The sequence below is a fragment of the Balaenoptera ricei genome, chromosome 12, assembly GCF_028023285.1.
Source record: "Balaenoptera ricei isolate mBalRic1 chromosome 12, mBalRic1.hap2, whole genome shotgun sequence".
NCBI lineage: Eukaryota > Metazoa > Chordata > Mammalia > Artiodactyla > Balaenopteridae > Balaenoptera > Balaenoptera ricei.
In genome coordinates, this window is record NC_082650.1 from 28,539,175 (window position 1) to 28,561,194 (window position 22,020).

General features: G+C 35.5%; 1 protein-coding gene across 12 annotated transcripts in view; it reads left to right on the forward strand.

Moving 5' to 3' along the window:
* Positions 1-22,020, forward strand: part of AHI1 (Abelson helper integration site 1) — a 215,666-nt gene that overhangs the window by 112,227 nt on the left and 81,419 nt on the right. For all 12 annotated transcript variants that reach the window (XM_059941146.1, XM_059941137.1, XM_059941140.1 and 9 more), the window contains one exon: positions 7,075-7,130. In XM_059941146.1, the coding sequence (XP_059797129.1) occupies positions 7,075-7,130 (56 nt within the window). The remainder of the gene's footprint in view (positions 1-7,074; positions 7,131-22,020) is intronic.

A 22,020-nucleotide genomic window follows, 5' to 3' on the forward strand; every position in this document is an offset into this window, starting at 1 on the left:
GAGGAGCCAGAGCAGACACCCAGTCTTGGGCACATGCTGGGATGGTCATGGCACACCAGTCAGAGTTGCAGACTACTCCTGATCTGCTGCCTCCATGAGTGTCAGCCATGGCTGCCCTCACCTTGTTCACATGCAGTGCCAGGTCCAAGCCGGCTCCATCCCCTACAAGAGTCCACTCTCCTCAGTATCAGCACCTCTGCCCTAGAGGGAGCTGCACCAGAGCAAGAGGGGCTGGAGCAGGCACCTGGTGCAGGCTGGGTCATGCACTGAGCCAGTTGTGGGAAACTGGCCAGAGCCCCGTACAGTTTCAATCTACTGCCTCTGCCTTTTTCAGGGAGTAAGCAAACACGTGCACAGTCTGCATGAGTGAAGTCTCGACTTCTTACAGTCCTCCTTTAGGTCCCACTGGTTTTCAAACCCGCTAAGGGTACTCATCTTCCTGGTTTTGAGCCTTAGGGCTGGGGTGGCCAAGATGTGGTTCAAACCCCTCATTCTTCAGGGAGGATCTTTGAGCCCCTGATATCCCCCTCCTCTTCTGTGTCCCCTCCTTGGAGCACAGGTCCCAACCTGATCACTTCCGCTCCCTTCCTACTCGACTCTGTGATCTTTCTTTACAAACTTGGTTGTAGGAGAGTCTTTCTGCCAGTCTCCCGTTTGTTTTCGGTGAGAATTGCTCCACGTGTAGGTGTTTTTTTTTATGTGTTCGTTGGCAGAGGTGAGCTCAGCATCCTTCTACTCTGCCATCTTGATCTCCTTCTGGATCAGATATTTTAAACATTAAAATCAAAATAAACATTCTGAATATATATCAATTATGTTCAGTGTTCAGTATGCCAGGTATAATTTGAAGTATTTTTTATATTAATTAACTAATTTACCCTCCCGTCAGCCAGTGAGATACATATTGCTTCCCCTGTACTGAATAAGGAAATGAAGGCATAGAGTGGATAAATAACTTGCCCAAGTCACATATCTAATAATTGCCAGAGCCAGTCTTTGAATACATTACAGAGTGGCTCCAGAGTCAGGATATATTATACAAATAAATTGTTCTTTGGAATGTATTTTTTCCCTGATTATAAAGGAACAAAGTCTAATAGTAGATATTATAAACAACTCATATCTCTGAACAGGGTGGTAATTTTATTATTATATATAATAATATAAATATTATATAAAATATAATAATATAATATAATTATTATTATAATTAAAACTTATTATTTGTAATAAACATAGTAGATTTATTGAGTGGTGCTATCAACATGTCAAATATAAATACATTCATGCATTAATTGTGGAGTTTTCTCTCATTTTTAGGAAGGTGTTCTAATCAATCCAGAGTGAGTGTTTTGATTTTCTGTTGGCTCTTTGTTTTAAATAATGCTGAGAAGTTTTTTCAGTGAGAATTTTAAACCCATTTACTCTGCTTATATGGAAGATTTTTCAATTTTCAAAACCATTGAAAATTTGTTTGCCTACTATACGGTCACTAAAAGTCTATTAAGGGCCTACACTCCTTTCCCAAACTTTATTTTGAAATATTTTAAAACCACAAAAAAGTTGAAAAAAGTAGGTAAAATGAAACTTTTAAATTCACAACATTTGCTTCTTTGCTTTTAAAATTTCACTCATATATCTGCCAGCAAGAAGGGTATTGTCTTAAATAACCATAGTTCCATTATCACATCTAGGAAAATTAATGATACTATAATACCATTTAATAAACAGTTCATATTCAGGTTTTCCTAATTGTGCCTAAGATGTCTTAAGTAATTTTTTATTTGCTTACCTATTTTGTACAGCATCCAGTCCAGATTAGCACTTATATTGGTCATTATGTCATTTTAATTTCATTTAATCTCAGTTAATCTAGAATCTTTTTTGTTTGTTTTTCATGACATTAACTTTTTTATAGAGTCTGCCTGAGCCAGTTGTCCTGTAGAATATCCACTGTTTTTATTTTGTCTATTTTATCATGATTAGATCCAAGCCAGACTTTTTTGGCAAGAATACAGTAAGTGATGTGTGCTTTTTTGCATCACATCAGGTGGTATATAATGTCAGGTTGCCCCACTATTGGTGTTGCTATATTTAGTCCTGGATCTTTTTCTGAGCATTTTAATACATTCTGTTGATCTACATGTCTACTCATGTGTCATCCCCACATTGTTTTAATTAGAGACTTTTTACAATATATATTGATACTTAGTATTTATTTTCAGTCATCACTCTTTTTTTCCCCAGGATTTTTCTAGTTATTCTTGCATAGTCTTCTATATGAATTTTAGAAGCAACTTGTCTAGTGCTGGGACAAAAACTGTTTTATTGAAATCACATTAAATTCATATATTATCTCAGAGAAAATTGGCCTTTATGTGATGTTACATTGTCTTAGAACAAGGGATGTCTTTTCATTTGTTCAAGACTACTTTTATGTCTTTCAGAAGTATTTTTACATTTTCTTCATACTGTTTTATGTATTTTTGTATTTATTCAAGTATTTTCTCTTTTATGATAATCTTATAAATGAGGTATGCTTTTTCATTATATCTTCTAACTGGTTGTTTGAGTATGTAAAGGGTATTGATTTTTATATATTAAATTTTATATTATGCTGACTTTCTGATTTATTAGTTCTCTTATTGGTTGTGTTAATTTTAGCATTGATTCTTTTGGACTTTCTGGGTATAAATTATATTATCTGAGTAACAGTTTTACTTCTTTTCCAATTCTTGAGAAGGGCTTGCAGTTTTCGTACAGACATCTTTATATTGAATTTGGCAGGAAAGATCTTTGCCTTCTAAAATTCTGTATTTTACTGGAATATAATAAATTGTATTTCATTTCTCCTAGCCGTAGATAATCAAAGCATAATTCTCCCTGTGCCCCATATAGAGATTAATGGCAACTTCCAAAACTCAATTAGGATACATAGTTATAGTGTTGCCTAAAACAAATAACTCTTTAGAAAATTTCATATAAGGGAGGAGAGAGGCTCTCCTGTCCTTAGCACAGTGTGTTGTGCTTGGTGGGTTGCCCATAATCATTTGGTGATGATACATAAGATTGCTGGATATATGTTCTGGCTTCAGAATTTGGCACTTTGTTTGGCCTGCTTTGTTTTTGCAATAAATCTGATCATCTTTTTTCTTTCTTTCCTTTGATCATGGTCCTGACTTGAAGATTGGTAGAGTTTAAGGAAACTAAAAAATATATAATTCTGCTGTTCCAATCAGTCAGGTACAAGTGGGGTATAATGTCATGTTCTGATTTTCCACAAAGTAAAATACCCAAAGCATCTCCCAAGAAGCATAAAATTTCTTCATTATCTTCTCCAGAGTGTATTAATGTCTGGAAAATTAGGAAAATTTTAAAATAATACATTTCAGTTTTATAGTAGGTTTAGAAACATTACCAAAGGAAGTAGTTAATTAATGTTTTGAAAAAGAGTCCTAGAATGTTAATTCAAACATTCTGATGACTAATACACACAGTTAACACTGCATTGTAGAATATGAACCGGGTGGATATGGCATAGATTAATTCATTCAGTTAATATTTGAGTTAACTCTTGAGGACCTTCTGTGTTTCGAGCATTTGGACCAGGCACTATGGATACAAAAGTGAATTAAATCAGATCCTGGCCACAGGGGCCAGACAAACACACAAATGGGCCTGGAGGTTTGTGACTTAGATACATGGGTTTCAGTAATGGTACTGCTGCTCCTTGGTTGTGTGACCCATCTTCTGACTTACTTTCTGAAAGCTGCTATTTCCTCCCTTTAAAATGGTGTTATCTTTGTTGTTTATTAATTAGCTATCTTAAAATTCTTAATAGTTGTCAAGTTTTGTTTCTTTTGTTTTATTTTAATTTAAGAGATTCTCTAATTTTTCCATTGTTATCAGTGGCACTACCAGTCGTGTAAGGTTATTTGCTGATCTTCAAGTTACTGAAACTCCTTACCAGAGTTTATTTTCTTTGCATGCTCATGGTTGTGGTCCCAACTATTCTGCTGGAGGTCTGAGCTATAGCAGAAAAATGAAAGCAAACCTGTGCAACTGTTACCCCTGTGCTGAGGCACAGGATTAAGCTTCTCCTCTCAAGTCTCATCAGTTGCAGGTTACAGCCATCTCCCAGTAACTGGTCCTGGAAGCAAACTCCTCCAGGTGGATGGGCGTATAGGCCTCTGTTTAAAGACCATTGTGGTCCATAGGATCTGCCAGGCCCTTGATGTACTACAAACATTAAACTGACAGATAATAGCCAGTTACCCAGAGGATTTATAGCTTCTGCTGGCTGAGAGCCCTCAGTGAACTCTGGAAAACCCATTTTCTGCCCACACCTTGAGAAGAGGCCTGTTTTCCATGCACAGGTCCTTGCTCAGCACCAAGGAAGACACAGCCCTCCCATTCCCACACTTTGCCTGACACACTGGCTCTGAGATCCCAGGAAAAAAAAACTTCATCTTCTGAGATACTGTCCAGCGTTTGCCATCCCTCTTGCCTTAGTCTTCGTAGGCCTCTGGAAAGGAACTAAACATGATTTCAGATTTTAAAATCATTAGACAAAGTGAAAAAGAAGATGCTCACCTAGAAGATTAAGTGGCACAATTATCAAAAGATAAAAATTATGAAGGTAAAAATTAAATGGGGCAGAATTAAACAAATAACAGAATAAAACTTCCCTGAGCAGAAAGAATGATAAGATTCTGCAGATTAAAGGGCTGTCAAGTCCCAAGAAAGATTAATAATAACAAAGACACACTTGGACATACCCTGGTGAAAGCAGTCTGTTGGCACAATTCCCTCTTTCAGGGGAGGTCAGTCTTTTTTCAGGCCTTCATCTGGTTGGATGAAGCCCACTCACATTATGGAAGGCAATCTACTTTACTCAAGGTCTGCTAACTTAAATGTCAATCCCATCCAAGAAATACTTTTCACAGAAACATCTGGAATGTTTGATCAGATAAAAGTGAAATAAAATATAGATTTTTTTTGGTAAAATTTACTTAAAATAGCAAAATATTTGGGGATGCTTTTCCTTAAGCTTATTCCTTTCTGTATATTCTCTATTGAAAGCTTAAACAAACATGTATGATTGTATTTCCAAAGGATATTATTTCAGTAGGCAATCTAAATTTAAAACTAAGCTTATATTGGGTTGGCCAAAAAAAGTTCGTTCGGGTTTTTCCATAAGATGTTATGGAAAAACCCGAACGAATTTTTTTTGCCCAACCCAATATCTTTAGAAAATTCATTTTAAAATTCTAGTTTTCAACACATTCTTATCCTGAAGTTGAAACTGTAAAACATGTAATTTTTTTCTTTGTACTTTCATAAGCTAAGGATGTAGATTTGGGGGGTTTTTAGTTTTTTTTATTTTCATCATTTTGAAATTACTTTCTAATTGGATAAGAATTTTAAAATCAGTAGTCAGCCTAGGCCTATTTTATGGCAGTCAGATTATAGTAGTGAGAACACGTATGTAAGATGTTGCTAATTCCTGAACCCCGTGGTATGACCAACTCTCATTTTAAAGCCAGTGTGTCGTGCCAGACTATTCTTAGCGGTTGCAGCTAGAGAGGGTTGTGAGAGCATGAGGGCTGAGGAGGTGAGGATTTCACCATTAGTTCTGTATACTTCAGTGTAAAGTCTTACAGTAAGAATCAGCATTATTTGAATATTTTCAAATATGTTTTACTTGGGTTTTAAAAAAAACTTTTCAAGGCCAGTGTTATCTAAGAAAAAAAATGTCTTTCCATCAAAATTACTTTAAAGACTTTGTTATTACATTTAAGACAGAACTGTTAATTTGGTGTATAGTATTTCTTCAAAAAAGGACATCTGTTTTACTAGACTCTTAAGGTCAGAAATCATAATTTATCCTTTATAATTTATCTTTTATCACTGAGTGCCAAATAGCCACTTACAACTAAATATTAGCTGATTGAATACAGGTAGTATAGTGCTTTACACTTCACTGGCTAACAATACATACTGAGAGCATTTTTAAATGAAACAAAAACTATTTTTTTTAATCTTGTTTCACAGTACTTAGTTCATTTTGAATATACTCTACAAAAGTGATAAAAAGTGATTGTTTTGTGTTGATCTCATTTATTATACTTTAAGAAAAAATGAGTTAAATGCCTATAAAGGAGAGGAACTAGTGTTTTGTTTCAACTAGGAATTGTGCTATTTGCTCTTAACAGTGCATTGCAATTCTCACTTCTAACCACCCCTGCGTGGTTAGCTTTTAGCGTTATTTAACAAACTGTTAAACTACTCACATGTTAACTATTCACATGTTGGTCTGCTGATTGACAGAGATCGAAAAGTAAATGAGAGCCACACCTGTGTTCATTTTAAACTTGAGCTTGATTTTGAACCAGTATCTTTACAGATGAGATGCAATGTGTTACATCCTTAGAAGCTGTTTATTACAAAGAAATGCAGTAGAGGACATGGGGAACAAAAAGATAAATCTATACATGATAAAATGATTTTTTCTCAAGGTTAGCAGTCTATATTGTCATTTTAAAGGAGAGAATCAAGGGAACTTTTTTTTCTCCAGTACTCTGTGATGATTGAATAGATAGCCGATTGTATCATAGTAGGAAATCAGATGATCAAAGAGAAATTCAAATAGTTTTATTTTTTGTTTTTGAGAAAATAAGGAAGCGATTCTTTTCATAGACTTTGTGATATTTCTTTATGAAAACTTGATGACCTCAAGACAGAAGCAAAACTTTCATTGAAGAAATGTAGCAGAGGGAGATAATGGTATAATTTTTGAGCTGAGAACAGAATAAGAGCACATCTTCTGCTATTGCTGGATGCCACTTGAATGAGAAAATTGGCTTAGCTCACCTCGAGTCAGGTCTCTTAGTTAGCTAAACTCTCCAACTGTTTCTGACCAAAGAATTCATGATACCACTTTAAAGGATTCTGCCATCCAAGTGAGGCTTTTTTCTTGTAAGCTGTAGGAGTCATGTCTTGCTGACATAAATGTTTTCAAAATAAAATGTATAGGTATAATAAGCAAATATTCACAGTCTTTTCATTTCACAGGGATTATCAGTATAGAAAGAAAGCCTTGTAACCACCATGTAGATACAGCACCAACGGTAAGGCAACCTATTTCTACATTGTTAAAACTGTTAAGAAGGCACAAAATAATACTGGTTATAGTGACACAAAATGCCATTGTAGAAAACTCTTGTAACCTACCTTTTGCCAAGAGTTATATCCCTTTAAGAAAATTAACCTTATGTTTTCTAATTAATCAAGATAACCTATCAATTTTTACTAAGATACAGGAAAATAAGATGCTGTATCATTTTTACAGGTACTTGTTTATATTAATGTTATGAATAGAATGGTATTTAATTTTAAAAGACTTTATACTTTTGATAAAGTACTGTAAATCTTTATGCAAATTGATTTACACCCTTGTAAAAAATGAGTGTTATTTTGTGCACTAGCATCATTATTTAGAGTGAATGTTTTGTAATAGTGAAAGTAGGCCACTATGCTTCATTTCTCTTGTAGATTACTATGCCTTGTAGAAGTGAAATGCCTTACTATGCCTTATAGAAGTGAAATCTAATCTTTTACTCCACTACTATTACTACCAGACAACAAAAGGCATTTAATAATTATAGTATCTATTTACCATATTAAAAATAATTATAGAAAATAATATAGAAGGAAGACAAATAAATTTCCCTTTTAATCTCTGTATATAGTATTTGTATGTATGAAATACACTTCAGTTGCTGGTTCCCACTTGAAAGATTCACAAGAAGTAGACTGGAGTATATCTCTTCACTAAGCATATTCTTGTTTCTTATCCTTTTATATAATAATCTTTCAAGTACTCCGTACAATTCAGCATTTCCTATTGTGAGAAAGATTTAGTAATACCTTTTTTAAGAAAATAATAAAGTATTAAACTATATTTGAATTTTATTGATAATTAATATTTTCCTCACAGACAAATTGACTCCATTTTTTCTGTTTGTTATAAATCCATATAATTGATTCAGCATGTTTGGTAACTTAATACGTGGGGCTTCAGAAACGACTGGTGTTTGAGGAATTAATCATTAGCATAGTCATAAAAAGGTACGTGGATATAGTGTGTGTGTTCCAGTTATCCTTTAGTAAGTATGCTAAAAGAATAGCCATAACATTATGTAAATTTTATTCATTAATATTAAAAATGGAAGGCTAGCAATTATGGAAAATTAATTATTTTAAGGTATTTGAATAATCTACTCATTTGACCATTTTATATACTTTTGAAATTTATTTTATTCCTGTAGGGTTTCCTGCAGCACCTTGTTTACATTCTGGGTGTTTTGTACATTTTGGAACTCAGGAAAGTGTAACCTGCCAGGTTTTTTTGTTTCACCCTGTAGGCTGATGGCAGATTCCCATGTGAATTAAATCATAAAATAATAGAACCACATATTCATGAAATCATGAGAAATAATGGCATGAACAAAATTTACAGTAGTGCCCTGATCTCGAAATTACTCCTGTGAATTAGGAACAAAATCTAATGCATAATAGTTTAGGTATCGTTGGTTTTTGGTTATGTTCTCCCAGTTGGATTATTAAATGGTGGCTCCTAATATATTAATAACATTTCTACTCTGTAGAGTTGATAAGTTTTAAAATACTTGGTTTATACAGACACTCCCCTAACACTCATTAGATCCCCAGGTTTGACTTGAGCCAGTCTTCCTTTCTGATGTCTTTTTCTGAGCTCTTCTCCTTCTGTCTCTTTACTACAACTTAAGCATATTCAACAACCTTTCGCCTCTCCCCCATAGTTCCCCAGCTTGCTGACAGTTAACCTTGGCCCTTTCTCCATAACCTCTAAATAGAATCACAGGTCTGTTCATTACCCAATCTCTGCTGGGCCCCAGGACAGATAAAGTCTGATTTTCACAGAAATATAATTTTACCTAATTTTCATCCTTTGTGTCAATGTGCCCTTATTTTCCCTAAAGGGTTTAAGAGAAGAAAATATTTAGAGATAAAAGAAATAGGAAAAAGTCTGTCTAAAAGTTTTACAAAGTGGGATATTTTGTGAGTTCAAACTTTGTACTATACTGGCTAAAAAGGAGACTCTTTGGGCCTGAGAAAAAAAATAGAAGGGAAGTGGACCAGGATTTCGGAATGGCTGAGGCTCTGAATGACTCCTGTCCTCATACCTAGCCACCAGTTTCCAGCCTACCTCTCTACAATTCCTTTGGCTCTAAGTCCTACCGTGAATGGCTGGGGTCTAGGAGAGTGCTAGATGCTACTTACGACTATTCAGCAGGGGAGGGAAGCAAGACTTTCTTAGGCCTCTGTGACAGGGAAAGATGTGTTTCTTGATGTTTCAGGTTGGAATGAACTTTTCTGTAAATATATGGTTATAGAGGATAGTTTGATCCTATAGCATTATAGTGGGATGCAGTAGTGTTCTTTAAGTGAATATAGGTTAGCCTGAGAACAAAACCCCTTTTGTCCCTTGGTTCTATGTTCTTTCTCACTCTCTTTTTAATTTACTTGTTTCCCTTTTTTTTCATTTATTACATGAATTTTAATTTTTTGTTTGGAATCTTTTTTCTTTTTGACATAAATAATACCATATCTGTGTTTGAGGTTCCTTCAATAGAAAGCAAAACAGAATATCCCCACATGGCATGACCCCCTCCACCAAAAAGGATCAAACCTTCCTTCTTAACTGGCTTTAATCACTACTTACTTTTTTTGCATTCAGAGCTCTTAATTTTGTTCATATCTAAGAGTATATTTTCAAGTTATGTTTTCAAGAAATATAAATTGAGAATTATATTACCTGAATCTGCATATTTTAAAATATCTCTCATTTGTCTTTGCATAAGACAGCTTGCCAGGGCTTTTAATTATTTGAATATAACCTTTTTCCCTGCAAAACGTTGTGGAAATTGATCATCTTTTTGCCTTCTGTCATTGAGTATTTCAGGAGAGACATTCAAATCAGTCTGATAGTTATTCCTTTGTATAGGTAGCATGTTTTGCCTGTTCATGTATTCAGATTTTCTTTTATTTTCTTTATACCTAATGTCTTAGCTCAGATTTGATGCATAAATGTGTGACTTTCTTTTCACTGATTTTTGGGCTGAATGGTATTCACTCAGACGTGTTACTATTATAGGAAAAGCAAATAAGACATCATATAATCATAATATTAGATTACATGAAGATAATTAGATCATGCCACTTTAAGAGCTGGTTGCTGCACCTGCTTATAGCCTCCAGCAAGTTAAGGATAATATCAGACTCAGATTAATCAGAGGTCATCGTCTGAACCCTGAAAGGCAGGTGTAAAAGTAAGTTAATAGTTAAATCAGCATAGGCTTGAGTCCCATAGTTACTTTAAATGGAGGACTTATTTGCAAACCAAAGAGAAATAGCAACTAGCATAACGAAGTCTTCCACCCACATGTCTGGTCTTTTCTTACTTTAGGTTATTACACGAAGGACTTAGTTAAGACATACCTGCCTTTTAATGTACAGTCATATGCACAGCAGTTCCCATAGCTTTTCCTATTTTCTGGTGGAATTAAAACATGGTAAGCCATGTTGAATATATAAAGTATTTTTAGTGATTTGAGGAGAACTGTTTTTGAATCTCTTCCAGTGAAAACTGGTACGATAAAATTCAAAATAACATCAACATGGCCTATTGTAGTCATTATTCTTCATTGTTATAAGACCAGTTTAACAAGCTGTTCATTCATTCTGCGGTTACATTCCTTCTAGGTTTTCTAAGGGCTTGATTGATAAATTTTTGTCACATGATTTTTCGTCAGTGGTAAACTTTACTGTGTTTTAGAGTATTTTATTATTATGAAAATATATCTGAGATGTTTGTGGTATTGCTTGCCCTTAACAGTAAACTTATTCATAAATGTACATTCAAATTAAACTTTATTCTGAGTCTCTTTTGGATTATATGATTATGGATTATATGATATTCATTCTATAACATTTTGAGTTGTTTCTGTTGTTAGATTATTATCATTGTTTAGCCCACTCTAGGTTCACAAGATTGCTACATATTGCATTATTGCACATTAGTTTAATAAATTTATACATATGTTTACATAAAATATGTCTTTCACATTTTAATATACTGTTGGGGACAGCCAATCTATAGAATTTTCCGGGAATTCATAGTATGTAAACTAGGGTGAATGTGCCCCTATAAAACTCATAAAATAGAACCTATGGCCAATCTCTTCCTGAAGGCAATTGCAGGGTGGAGAGGGAACTGATAAACTATAAGCTTTTATAACTCGTCATAAAAGAATCTGTTTTCACTTATCAATAAAGTAGCAATTCAGAGCAATTCTACTGAAATTCAAATGTAAATGCTAAATTGGTTCTTTTTTAAGACCACTTGTGAGTTATCCTCAATATAACATTTTTCTTAAGTATTTGCACATTAATTTTTCTCCAGATATTGTAAATTATGAAGCTTATGTTGATTTTTCCCATTAGTATACTCTGCTGACATTTGTTTTTCTCAGACTTTTTTCCCCCAGTTCTCTTTTGACTTTGCTAAATTTCTCTACCTGAGAAAGTTTTAAAATTCTGAAAGTGTCATATTACTGGAGGACTATAACGTAAGAGTGGCATAATAGGAATTTATTTTCTAAATTATCAGCAAACATTAGGTGTACGGTGCCCATAGGACAGTACAGTATCAAGTGCTGGGTAGGTGTGGGAGTGGTATGGGGGAAAGCAGAAATACAAAAAAGTATAAAACATGCTTTGTGTCTTTGAGCAGCTCTTGGTCTAATTAGAAAAGTGAACTGTAAATAGTTAAATCTCAGTACATGAAATGGATAAAAGTTCAGAGCAATATAGTACAGATGTCATGTCAACAAGGCAGCTTGTACTCAAGTATAGGAATATGGGATGGGCCTTGAGTGCATTAGGAATTCCCAGGGCTGTAGTGATTTGGGAAGGCTGTTTAGAGTAGGAAGGTGCTAAACTGGATCATAAAGGACAGATGGGATTTTAAAAGGAATAGGATGTTCTAGACCAGAGTAACAGTGTGACTGAAGATCGTAGAAGGAAAGTACACAGAGTTTATAGATGGAGACAGTTTGCCTGAAGCAGAGCATTTCAGAACATGAGACAGATTAAGAAAAGGTAATTTGGGCATGATTTATAAAGATCATTGGATGTTAGGTAAAAAATTAAGACTTTATCAATATAAGCAACAGTAAGGCATTTGAGCATGAGAATAAGATGATCAAGGTGTAATGTTTTTAAAAAATTAAAATAAAAGCAGCTCATGAAATTGCAGGTAGGTGGAGATTAGAAGTAAATGATCTGTGAAGCTACTATAATCCACATTCAAGGTGCTAAGGGTCTGAATAAGGAAGGGGCAATGGAAATGGAAATAGAGGTATGCTTATGAGAAAGATTTGGAAATTAGAACTGATGATAGAAATTCAAAAGAAAAAGAGGTAAATGATGGCTGGAGACATAGGTTACTGAGAGAATGATGACTCTGTTAACAGATTTTTTTAAAAATAGGGATGAAGGATGATTTTTAGAGAATAATAGATTCAATTTTAGACATGTTAAATTTCAGGTAACCAGAAGCCATGAACAAGTAGAAATGTTCAGTAGAGAACTGAGAATATAGGCTTGAACCTCAGAAAAGAGGATGAGTTTGAAGATCTAAATTTGTTGTGCTTGATAGAGCCACACTGAACAGCTCTGGGGTCCAGAAGGGAGATCCAGTGGTCAGAAGCCTCAGACCTCGGTTGTGGGAAGTCCTGTGTATCATCATAGGTGGAAAGCAAGCAGACTCTTCCCAACAGGTGTCCAAAGGCCCCGTCCAGGAAGGGGGCAGATATCCAGTCTTTAGAAAAAGCTCAGTCAGGAACCAGTCTCCTCCGCCTCACCTCCCAAATTCGTTCTCCACAGTTATTTATCCAAGGCATAAATACAATCATATGTTAAAGATCTTGTGGTGCACCCCATCTCCTACCAGTTGAAAGCTAAGCTATTTAGCATGTGGTCTGAAGCCTTCTGCTACCTTTGTAGACTTATTTCCAACTTTTCCCAAATACTCAACGCTGGCCACTCTGAGCTACTTGTAGTTCCCTAAACATGTCTAGGTCTCTCGCATTGAGGAGTAATTTTAGAAGAGGGCTTAAGAACACTGAGTCCAGACCAGATGTCCTGGCTTCAAGTCCTGTTTTGGCCACTTTTACTCCATATGACTTCAGGCAAGATTCTTTACCTCTTTGTCTGCAAGTGGGAGTAATACCTACCTCAGGGATTGTTGTGAGGGATAAATGAGTTGAGACACATTCCACTCAATATTTTTCTGTATACCAGATATTGAATATTATTTCACCACAAGAGATGGCCAGATAATATGGACAAGAACATATCCCAAGCCTGAGGTCAAGAATCAAAGGGAGGACCCCAGGGTCCCAGCTAGGGCAGGGACACAGGGAACAAGGGAATCTGATGAAGGTTGCCGCAATGACCTGCGTGCCTCTTGACCAACCTTCTTTCTTTTTCTCTTTTCATTTTTTAAAGTGTGTTTATGTATGTATGTATGTATTTATTTATTTATTGCATATTGTGACTGTCTCCTGCTGTCGATGCAGAAATCCAGTTACACCAAGACAACAGGCATATAAACTGGGACTGTCTTGGGCAATCCTGAATGTGTGATCCCTTTATTCATCGATTCTGTAAGTCATGGCAGCCAGAGTGATCTTTTTAAAATATAAGTCAGAATGGGTTTTCCTTCTCCTTATTAACACTCTTCAATAACTTCTCCTTACTTGTAGAATAAAACCCAAACCCCTTCCTGGGGCCTACCAGGCCTTGCCTGATGTGGTCTCTGCCTACCTCTTCAGCATCACCTTATGATACTCTTTGCTCTGAGTTTCTGGAACACAGCCAGCCTTTCTCCCACTCACCTATCAGCTTTGAACATTCGGTCTCTCTGCCAGGAATATACACCCCTTTTGCATAATGGGCTTTTTCTTTAGATCCCAGTAAATGTCAGCTTTTCAGAGGATCTTCCTTCACCATTCTATCTGAAGTAGATACTCCCCACTTAGTCTTTTTATTGCACCTTTTTTTTTCCTTCTTAATACTTATCCCAATTTGTAATTTTTTTGTTCAGTTATTTTCATGTCTATCTCTTGTCTTCCTCGATAGAATGGATGTAAGTTTCATGAAAGTAGGGACCATGTCTGCTTTAGTCACCATTGCTTATAGACTGTAGTAGATACAGCTTAAATGAATCAATGAATATAGGCTGAAACTATAGAAATAAATAAGCACAAAGAGCTAGACCGGACTTCAGGGATGTCCATATTCAGAAGGTTGGAAAAAGAGCCCTCACAGAAGACAGACAGAAAAGAGAGACATAGGAAGTCAGGAGTAGTGTAGCATCTTGGAGGCCAAGGGAGTCTACCTGGAGGTTTTGTGCCATCATAGGTGGTCAGAAAAGTTTGGGAGAATGGAAGCAGAAAGGAAGCTAGCTGGTAACATTAGGAGGCATGATGAACTGGAAGCAATTCAGGAAACCTGTCGTGAGAGGAGGATGGAAAATAGAACAGCAGTTACCTTAGCCTTGTGTGTATATTGCTGACTCATTTCACAAAAGAAAGTAATGTTTTGCCAAAAGGGCTGCCATGAAAGGAACCTATATAGAATGTGAAGTACATGTTTCTTTTTCCGTGCTCTTCAAAAGTGAAAAATTAAGCTTTAGTATTTATGCAACATTATTACTTTCAAAAAATTTCTCAGATGGAAGGAAAAATTCAGGAACATAAATGGGGAGAAGGAGGCACACTGTATTTTAGCATTAGACAAAGGAGTAGAGTAAGGCAGTTGTAGCAAGATTCCTTACTAAGTACTTAAAACTTTTCTAGTTGGTAAAATGAGGAAAGTTGAAGAAGTTGATCTTTTAGGTCTACTTTGGGTCTTTTTCATCTGCTCTTACTGTTCCAGGACAACATATTAAAGAAGAAAAACTAAGCAAATTTCTGATAGTCATTGCTTGAATGCTCACTCATCATTTCTCTCATTCTTCCTATTCTCAGGATTCAGTTAGAATTCACCCATATATTATACACATGGCAGTCGTGTCCACTGGGTCGACTAACAAATGCCCATCACCACCATTGCTATTGGAAATTTCATGCTGCTTAATTAGTAGACGTGGGTTAGTTGTCTTCAGTAGATCAAAAACTAAGTCCTTTCACTACAGACCAAATCTCTCCACCTTCACAAGCCCAGGGCTTGGTGAAATGATGCCAAGTAGTAGGATATGGTGTTCAGATAACTGTGTAATTTAGCCAGCAGGGGTTAGAGAGCATGTGCAGTACAGTGGGGAAAAGGAAGGGCACTGGTCTGGCTGCCTAGGGTTCTATTGAAAGAGCAACCAGTAATCTTTTTTGCCCATTTCAATCTCTTTCACTAATAGCTTTCCCAACACAAATAAAGTCATGTTCAGTTACACAAACTGGTAGAACTTGAGGATTCGGCTAATCAAAACTATGAATCAAGAACAATTCAAAAGTGCATAAATATTCTAAAACAGTACATCTAAAGCATTAAAAAACTAAAGAAATTAAAATCATTCCATTTTAGACTCTAGCTGAAGTCCTTCCTTAGTCAAGCTCTAGTGAGATGTCTAGAAGTATGAACACATGGTTCCCATGAGACCTGACTCCAGAGGAATTATTTTGGTCATTTTTTTCCCCTGAGAGCAGCAAAAAGAGCAAGTGCTGGAAGGGAGTCTGTTTCCTCAGGAACTTAAACTGGGAAGACAGGAGCCAGAAAGCAGGAGCTGTGTTAAATGCCATAAGGGGAGGTGGTGATATGCCCCGCCCAAAACATGTACTTCACCCCCTAACCTGTTTCTTTGGAGTAGTACTTACTGTCATTGTAAGTACAGTCTGTGTTTCTGTAATGCAAATTAGCCAATGTGCAGTTAATAAATAGTTGAATGATGTCAATAAGATTGCAAAAGATTTATTTATGCATGTTACAAGTTTAAACTCATCAGAGGCAGGCTTTCTCATAATCAAATGGAAAGACTGAGTCATTTTAGAAAAAAGCTGAAATGCCTTTTGCTAATGTCTAATTTAGTAGCTTCAAGAACTGCTAATACAAATGAAGAATTGTTTTGTTTGATGAAATCTAAAACCTGATTGGGTTTTTAAAAATTATTTGCGTTATTTTTTTTTTAATTTTATTTATTTATTTATTTATTTATTTATTTATTTATTTATTTATGGCTATGTTGGGTCTTCGTTTCTGTGCGAGGGCTTTCTCTGGTTGCGGCAAGTGGGGGCCACTCTTCATCGTGGTGCGCGTGCCTCTCACTATCGCGGCCTCTCTTGTTGCGGAGCACAGGCTCCAGACGTGCAGGCTCAGCAATTGTGGCTCACGGGCCTAGTCGCTTCGCGGCATGTGGGATCCTCCCAGACCAGGGCTCGAACCCATGTCCCGTGCATTGGCAGGCAGATTCTCAACCACTGCGCCGCCAGGGAAGCCCTGGGTTTTTAATTTTGATAAACTGGTCTCTATTGAAAGGAAATTCTTTCATGGACCTGACTTAACCATAATGCTGGGTACAGATGCCGGCAAAGATTTAATACCACATTAGTACTTTGATTAGGATTGTTAGTTTCTTTCAGCACCCTAGTTACAAGTTCCATAGATTTTAAGTAGTCTGCAACAACTGCATTTTTTTTTTTCATAAGCCTCATTCTACAGAATGCAAGGCTTTATAGCAGAAAGGCCTATAAAAAATTATGGAATTTTGTCTCCCCTCGTAAAATGTAAGCACTACTAAAAGAGGGGTTTTCCATGTTCTTGTTCAGCACTACAGTCTGAGAACTGTCCAATGCCTTACACATAATATTACTAGCTATTATATTACTAATATTCATAATGATCCTGAATCTCTAAGAATAAGTTAATTATATCAAACTATTATTTAACTTTGTTGTGAGCATCAATGATACACATGTATTGAATACCTACTATGTTGCCAGTGTATCTTTATATCTACTTTCTTTTCATCTGTATAATCTTAGATAGGTTTTATTATCCCCATTTTATAAATTATGAAACTGAGGCACTGAAAAGTGAAGAGTCTTCACTAGGGTCACACAGATGGTAAATATAGAGCCAGGAAATTCTTTTCTTTTTAATTAACATGTTACCTAAGAGCCTCTGGAGTCCTTGATATTTGACAAAGACTACATTATCTGCTAATAATGGGATATTTTGATAAGTGTATCGAGACGTTTCTAATCTCTACGCATTTTTAGTCATTTAGCTTCAACATATGAGAAGGATGTGTCACTGGTTACAAAAAAGAGTCCCCTTGCTTGTGGATACGTTCTTTCCTGGAAAACAAAAAACTACTTCTACCTTAGAAACACTGTGTTTTCATTAATTACTCAAGTTTTGTGCTTTACCTACAAATGATTAGTACCTTGGTTTTACTCTGCTTCTAGATCGTTATAGAACAAATCAACTTCCTCTGCTATAAACACAGCTCTTGAGATGCTTGAGAGTGTCTGTTTCATCTTGACATTCTCTTTTTTAGACTAACTCTATCCATTTTCTTCTACTTAATCTATACTGATTATACTGGTCCAGTTTGTTCATATTCTTTGGAAAAGTGACATCCAGAACTAGATTTAATATTCTAATTGTGATATGAAAAATAGTGATATTATTGGTTTCTATAATCTGCATACTGTGTTTGATATTGAATTATGACCTACCATAACTTCTTGATATTTTAAAGATTTACTGTCAAGACCTGTCTTCCCATTCTTTACCTACTTGTGCCTCAGTATCCCCATCTCTAGAATGGAGATAATAATAGTACCCACCTCATTAGTGCTGTTTCCAGCACTGAGTACAGTGTCTAGCACACAGTAATCTCTCAGCTTTCCACTATTACCGTTTAACCCTAAGTGCAGTGGTCCATTTATCCTTGTTGAATTTCATCAGTTTATTTTTGACTCATTTTTCTTTTGAATGCCGATTTTTTTCAGCCATGGTCACTCACTCCTGAACTCTGTAACATGAACAAATTTTATAATGCCCCTTATTTATTGTCTTTATTCACAACATGAGGAAAATATTGAACAATGAACAAAATCAAAAAGGCAACAATTTCTTTACATGTGGTCAGTTTAAGTTTCTATTTATCAACAAAATGCCTTATAAATAAAAGTCATCTGGGGGGAGGATGTTAATGTTTAAAAGCAATTTCAATGTTACATTGCATTGTCCTTTAGCAAAGCATTTACTTACCTGTCTTTTAAAATAAGATTTGGTGATTACTTGAAATTTTCCTTTTAATCAATATAAAATTTGATCCCTGTAAGGAAGCATTGAATATAGTACCTAACAAAAACCAAAACCTGAGTTGATCATGCCATAAAATGAAGCAATTATTTAGAAAAACTTTTCAGACTCATCATTTCATGGAATATTATTTTCCATTTTGGGAAAATTTAATCAAAAGTTATCAAACTAGTCCTCTGTTCTTCCTGCCTAGATGGGCATTTACCATCTGCCACTCCAGATGTTCCATAGTTTCTTTTCTTACCTTGATAAATATACACGAGTTTACCAGATCTCTTCTTCCTGTGATGCCCTTTATCCTGCCATCTTCTCAGCGTCCCCAGAGATCAGTCTTTGGCAGAGATCGTAGTGCAGCAGCCAGTAATGCAGACACCTCTTGGTATAACGACATTATTGGGTCACAGATTAGTTTAATGCATAAAGAGTAAGTAAGATACATCCCTAAAGGGAACTAAACTTCTGTGTTTTTAATTAAACTTCATAAAGTTTTCTTGTCACGGTATCTCTGCCTGGTAATATCTTATGGCAACATGAGCAGACTTTTCTGAGGGCACTTTATGGTTTCAAAGCTTTTTTTTGCCAAACCTAGAAATAAATTTTCTTTTCAGAATGGAGTTGGAGTTAGTAGATCTATATTTTGTTTGGAAAATATGGTTACGTTTATAGTACTACAGAAATACTTTACTACAGAACGCCATTCCTCTTTGATAAAGAACTTTAGGAGTTGAGTAATAACAATCATACCTCTAACATTTATTGGGCACTCATTATGTACCAGGCACTGTGCAAAGTGTTTTATGTAGGATATCTCATGAATGTCATAATTCTGTATGATAAAAGTATCATCATCATCATCATTCGCCAGTAGGGAAACTGAAACATAAAAGGTCTTTAAGAGTCTTTTAGAAACATTTAAATTGAATGTGTTAATGCATTATGGTAGATGAGCCAAAAATATTAAGAGCAGAATAAGTTGATATGATTAAACCATTAAACTCAAATGTCACTCAGTGGCACAAGGCAGATTCTGTGGAAACTGGGAGCAGTTCAGATAATATTAACAGCAATTAACACTTATAAAAACAATTTTTAGTTTTAAAAACCCTGCTTCATAGTGTGTATTATCTCATCTGATCTTTGTATCATCACTGTATCTTTTAATGGCATTAGGCAGGGGTGGTAATGAGGAGAGTAGACAACTGAGAGATTCTGGTAGGGCTGACCAGAATGACAGCCAAGATGGGTCATGAAGACCTTGAGGACAGGACAGAGCCAAATACAGATTCCTCCCTCTTCACCATCTACCATGGATGTTATCTAAGAAAGCCAATTGCAGAATTTTTTTCTTGGAAAACATCCCATCCACACACCAAGGAGTTTTAATCAGATATGGTTTGGAGTTAGTGGACAGAGTCTTAGATTCCCTCAGAATAGTGGCACTTCAATTCTCAAAGCTGCAGGGTGGGTTAAAGACACATAAGTAACAGAGAGTAATCTGGATGTGAGAAGGGGATCTTGGGGTTTGGTGGGAAGAAAGGGGCCCAGAAGCTGTGGTTTTTCTAGTGCACTGGCAGAGTCACCTGTGACCTTGAGAAAGGAAATTACAAGCACCTGTTACACTTCAAACTATGCTACCCACATGCCACAGACAGCTGTTTGAAGAACAGGACTAAAAAGAACAGGAATGAAAAGGTAATTGTCTCACCCAAGAATGAGGTGATTGGGCTTTGTCCCTTCTTCCTTGAGACCTACTTGTAAAACTCATTGTACACACCCAAGTGTCAGCTGGTACCTAAGCATGAATGACTCCTCAGTTGATGTTTCTAATCTTAATTATTCTTTTCTTTCTCCATTCTACTAGAAAAATCTTCATAATAAATACTTAGGCTGTTAACCACTTGGGAACCAAAGAACCTGAAAATGAGTACAGCTCAATAAAATTCCTGTCTTTCCTGGGACTTCTATTGGGCCTTTCCACTTTAATCTTCTGTCACTGGTACTACCAACTGCTTAGTTCTTACTGACAAAACCTTGGTAATATATTAAGCTTATCTTTCTCTCTTATGTACCTCATGTATTGCTTTCCTCTTCTGTTATATTTCCACAGTCTAACCTCTTTTGTCCATTTCCATAGCCAGAATCAAGACTCCCCTCTCTGACATGAATCACTATGGTCTCCATCTCTGTGTTTTTGCTTGTATCTGTTCCTTTATTCTGACTTCACCTTCCATAACCATAATTTCTATGATGTTCTTTTTTTATAACAGCTTTACTTGGATATAATTCACATAGCAAAATGTTTGCTCTTTTAAAGTCTACAATTCATTGGGTTTTAGTATATTCATAGTTTGGTACCCATCATCAGTGTCTAATTTTAAAACAAATTCCTCACCCCAAAAAGAAATCCCATACTCAGTAGTAGCCACCCACCCCGCTCCATTGCCTTCTCTGCCTAGCCCCTGGCAAATACTAATCTACTTCCTATCTCTGTGGATTTGCCTATTCTGGACATTTTATATAAATGCAGTCATATCATACATGACCTTTTGTATCTGGCATCTTTCACTTAGCATGCTTTCAAAGATCATCCATGTCATAACATGCATCAGAATTTCATTCCTTTTTATGGCTGAATAATAGTCTATTATATGGATATGCCACATTTTATTTATCCTTTAATTCATTGATGAGCATTTGGGTTGCTTCCATTCTTAGCTATTATGAATAATGCTGTGTGAACATTTACATACAGGTTTTTGTGTAGACCTAGGTTTTCACTTCTCTTGGGTGTATATTTAGTAGTGAAATTGCTGTGTCATATGGTAACTCTGTATTTAACATCTTGAGGAACTGCCAAAATGTTCTCTAAAGTGCCTGAACCATTTTACAATCCCACCAGCCAAGTATGAGAGTTTCAATTTCTCCACATCGTCACCAACACTTGTTACTGTCTTTTTTATTATAGCCAATTTATTGAGTGAAAAGTTATATCTCCTGATTTTGATTTACATTTCCTTAATGATTAATGATGTGAACATCTTTTGCAGTGCTATTTGTATATCTTCTTTGGATAATTTATTCAAATCCTTTGCCCATTTTCTAGTTGGGCAAATTATGTTTTACTATATAATTGTATAAATAGGATATATTTTAATGACTGTGTTATGTATTTATGTATGTATGTATATATGAGAATCAGATGTTATTATACCAAGGGTAGCAATACAGTTTTGTTTTTAGAAATGGAGTTGAAGTTAGCACATCTACATTTAATTTGGAAAACAGGATCACATTTATAGTTGTGGGTGTCCTATAGAAATATTTTTATTTTAAAACACCATTCCTCTGTGATAACTCAAAGAACTATAGGAGTTGAATAATAATAATTATACCTGACACATATTGTATACCTACCATGTGCCAGGAATATAGCATATAAATATATATTATATAAAATCAACTGTATAAATTATGTTACTCATACATAAATATAGATATAATATAGATATATTCATATTATTTATATCTAATTGGGTTTGTCTTAGTATTGACTTGTAAGAGTTCTTTATATACTCTGGATACAAGTCT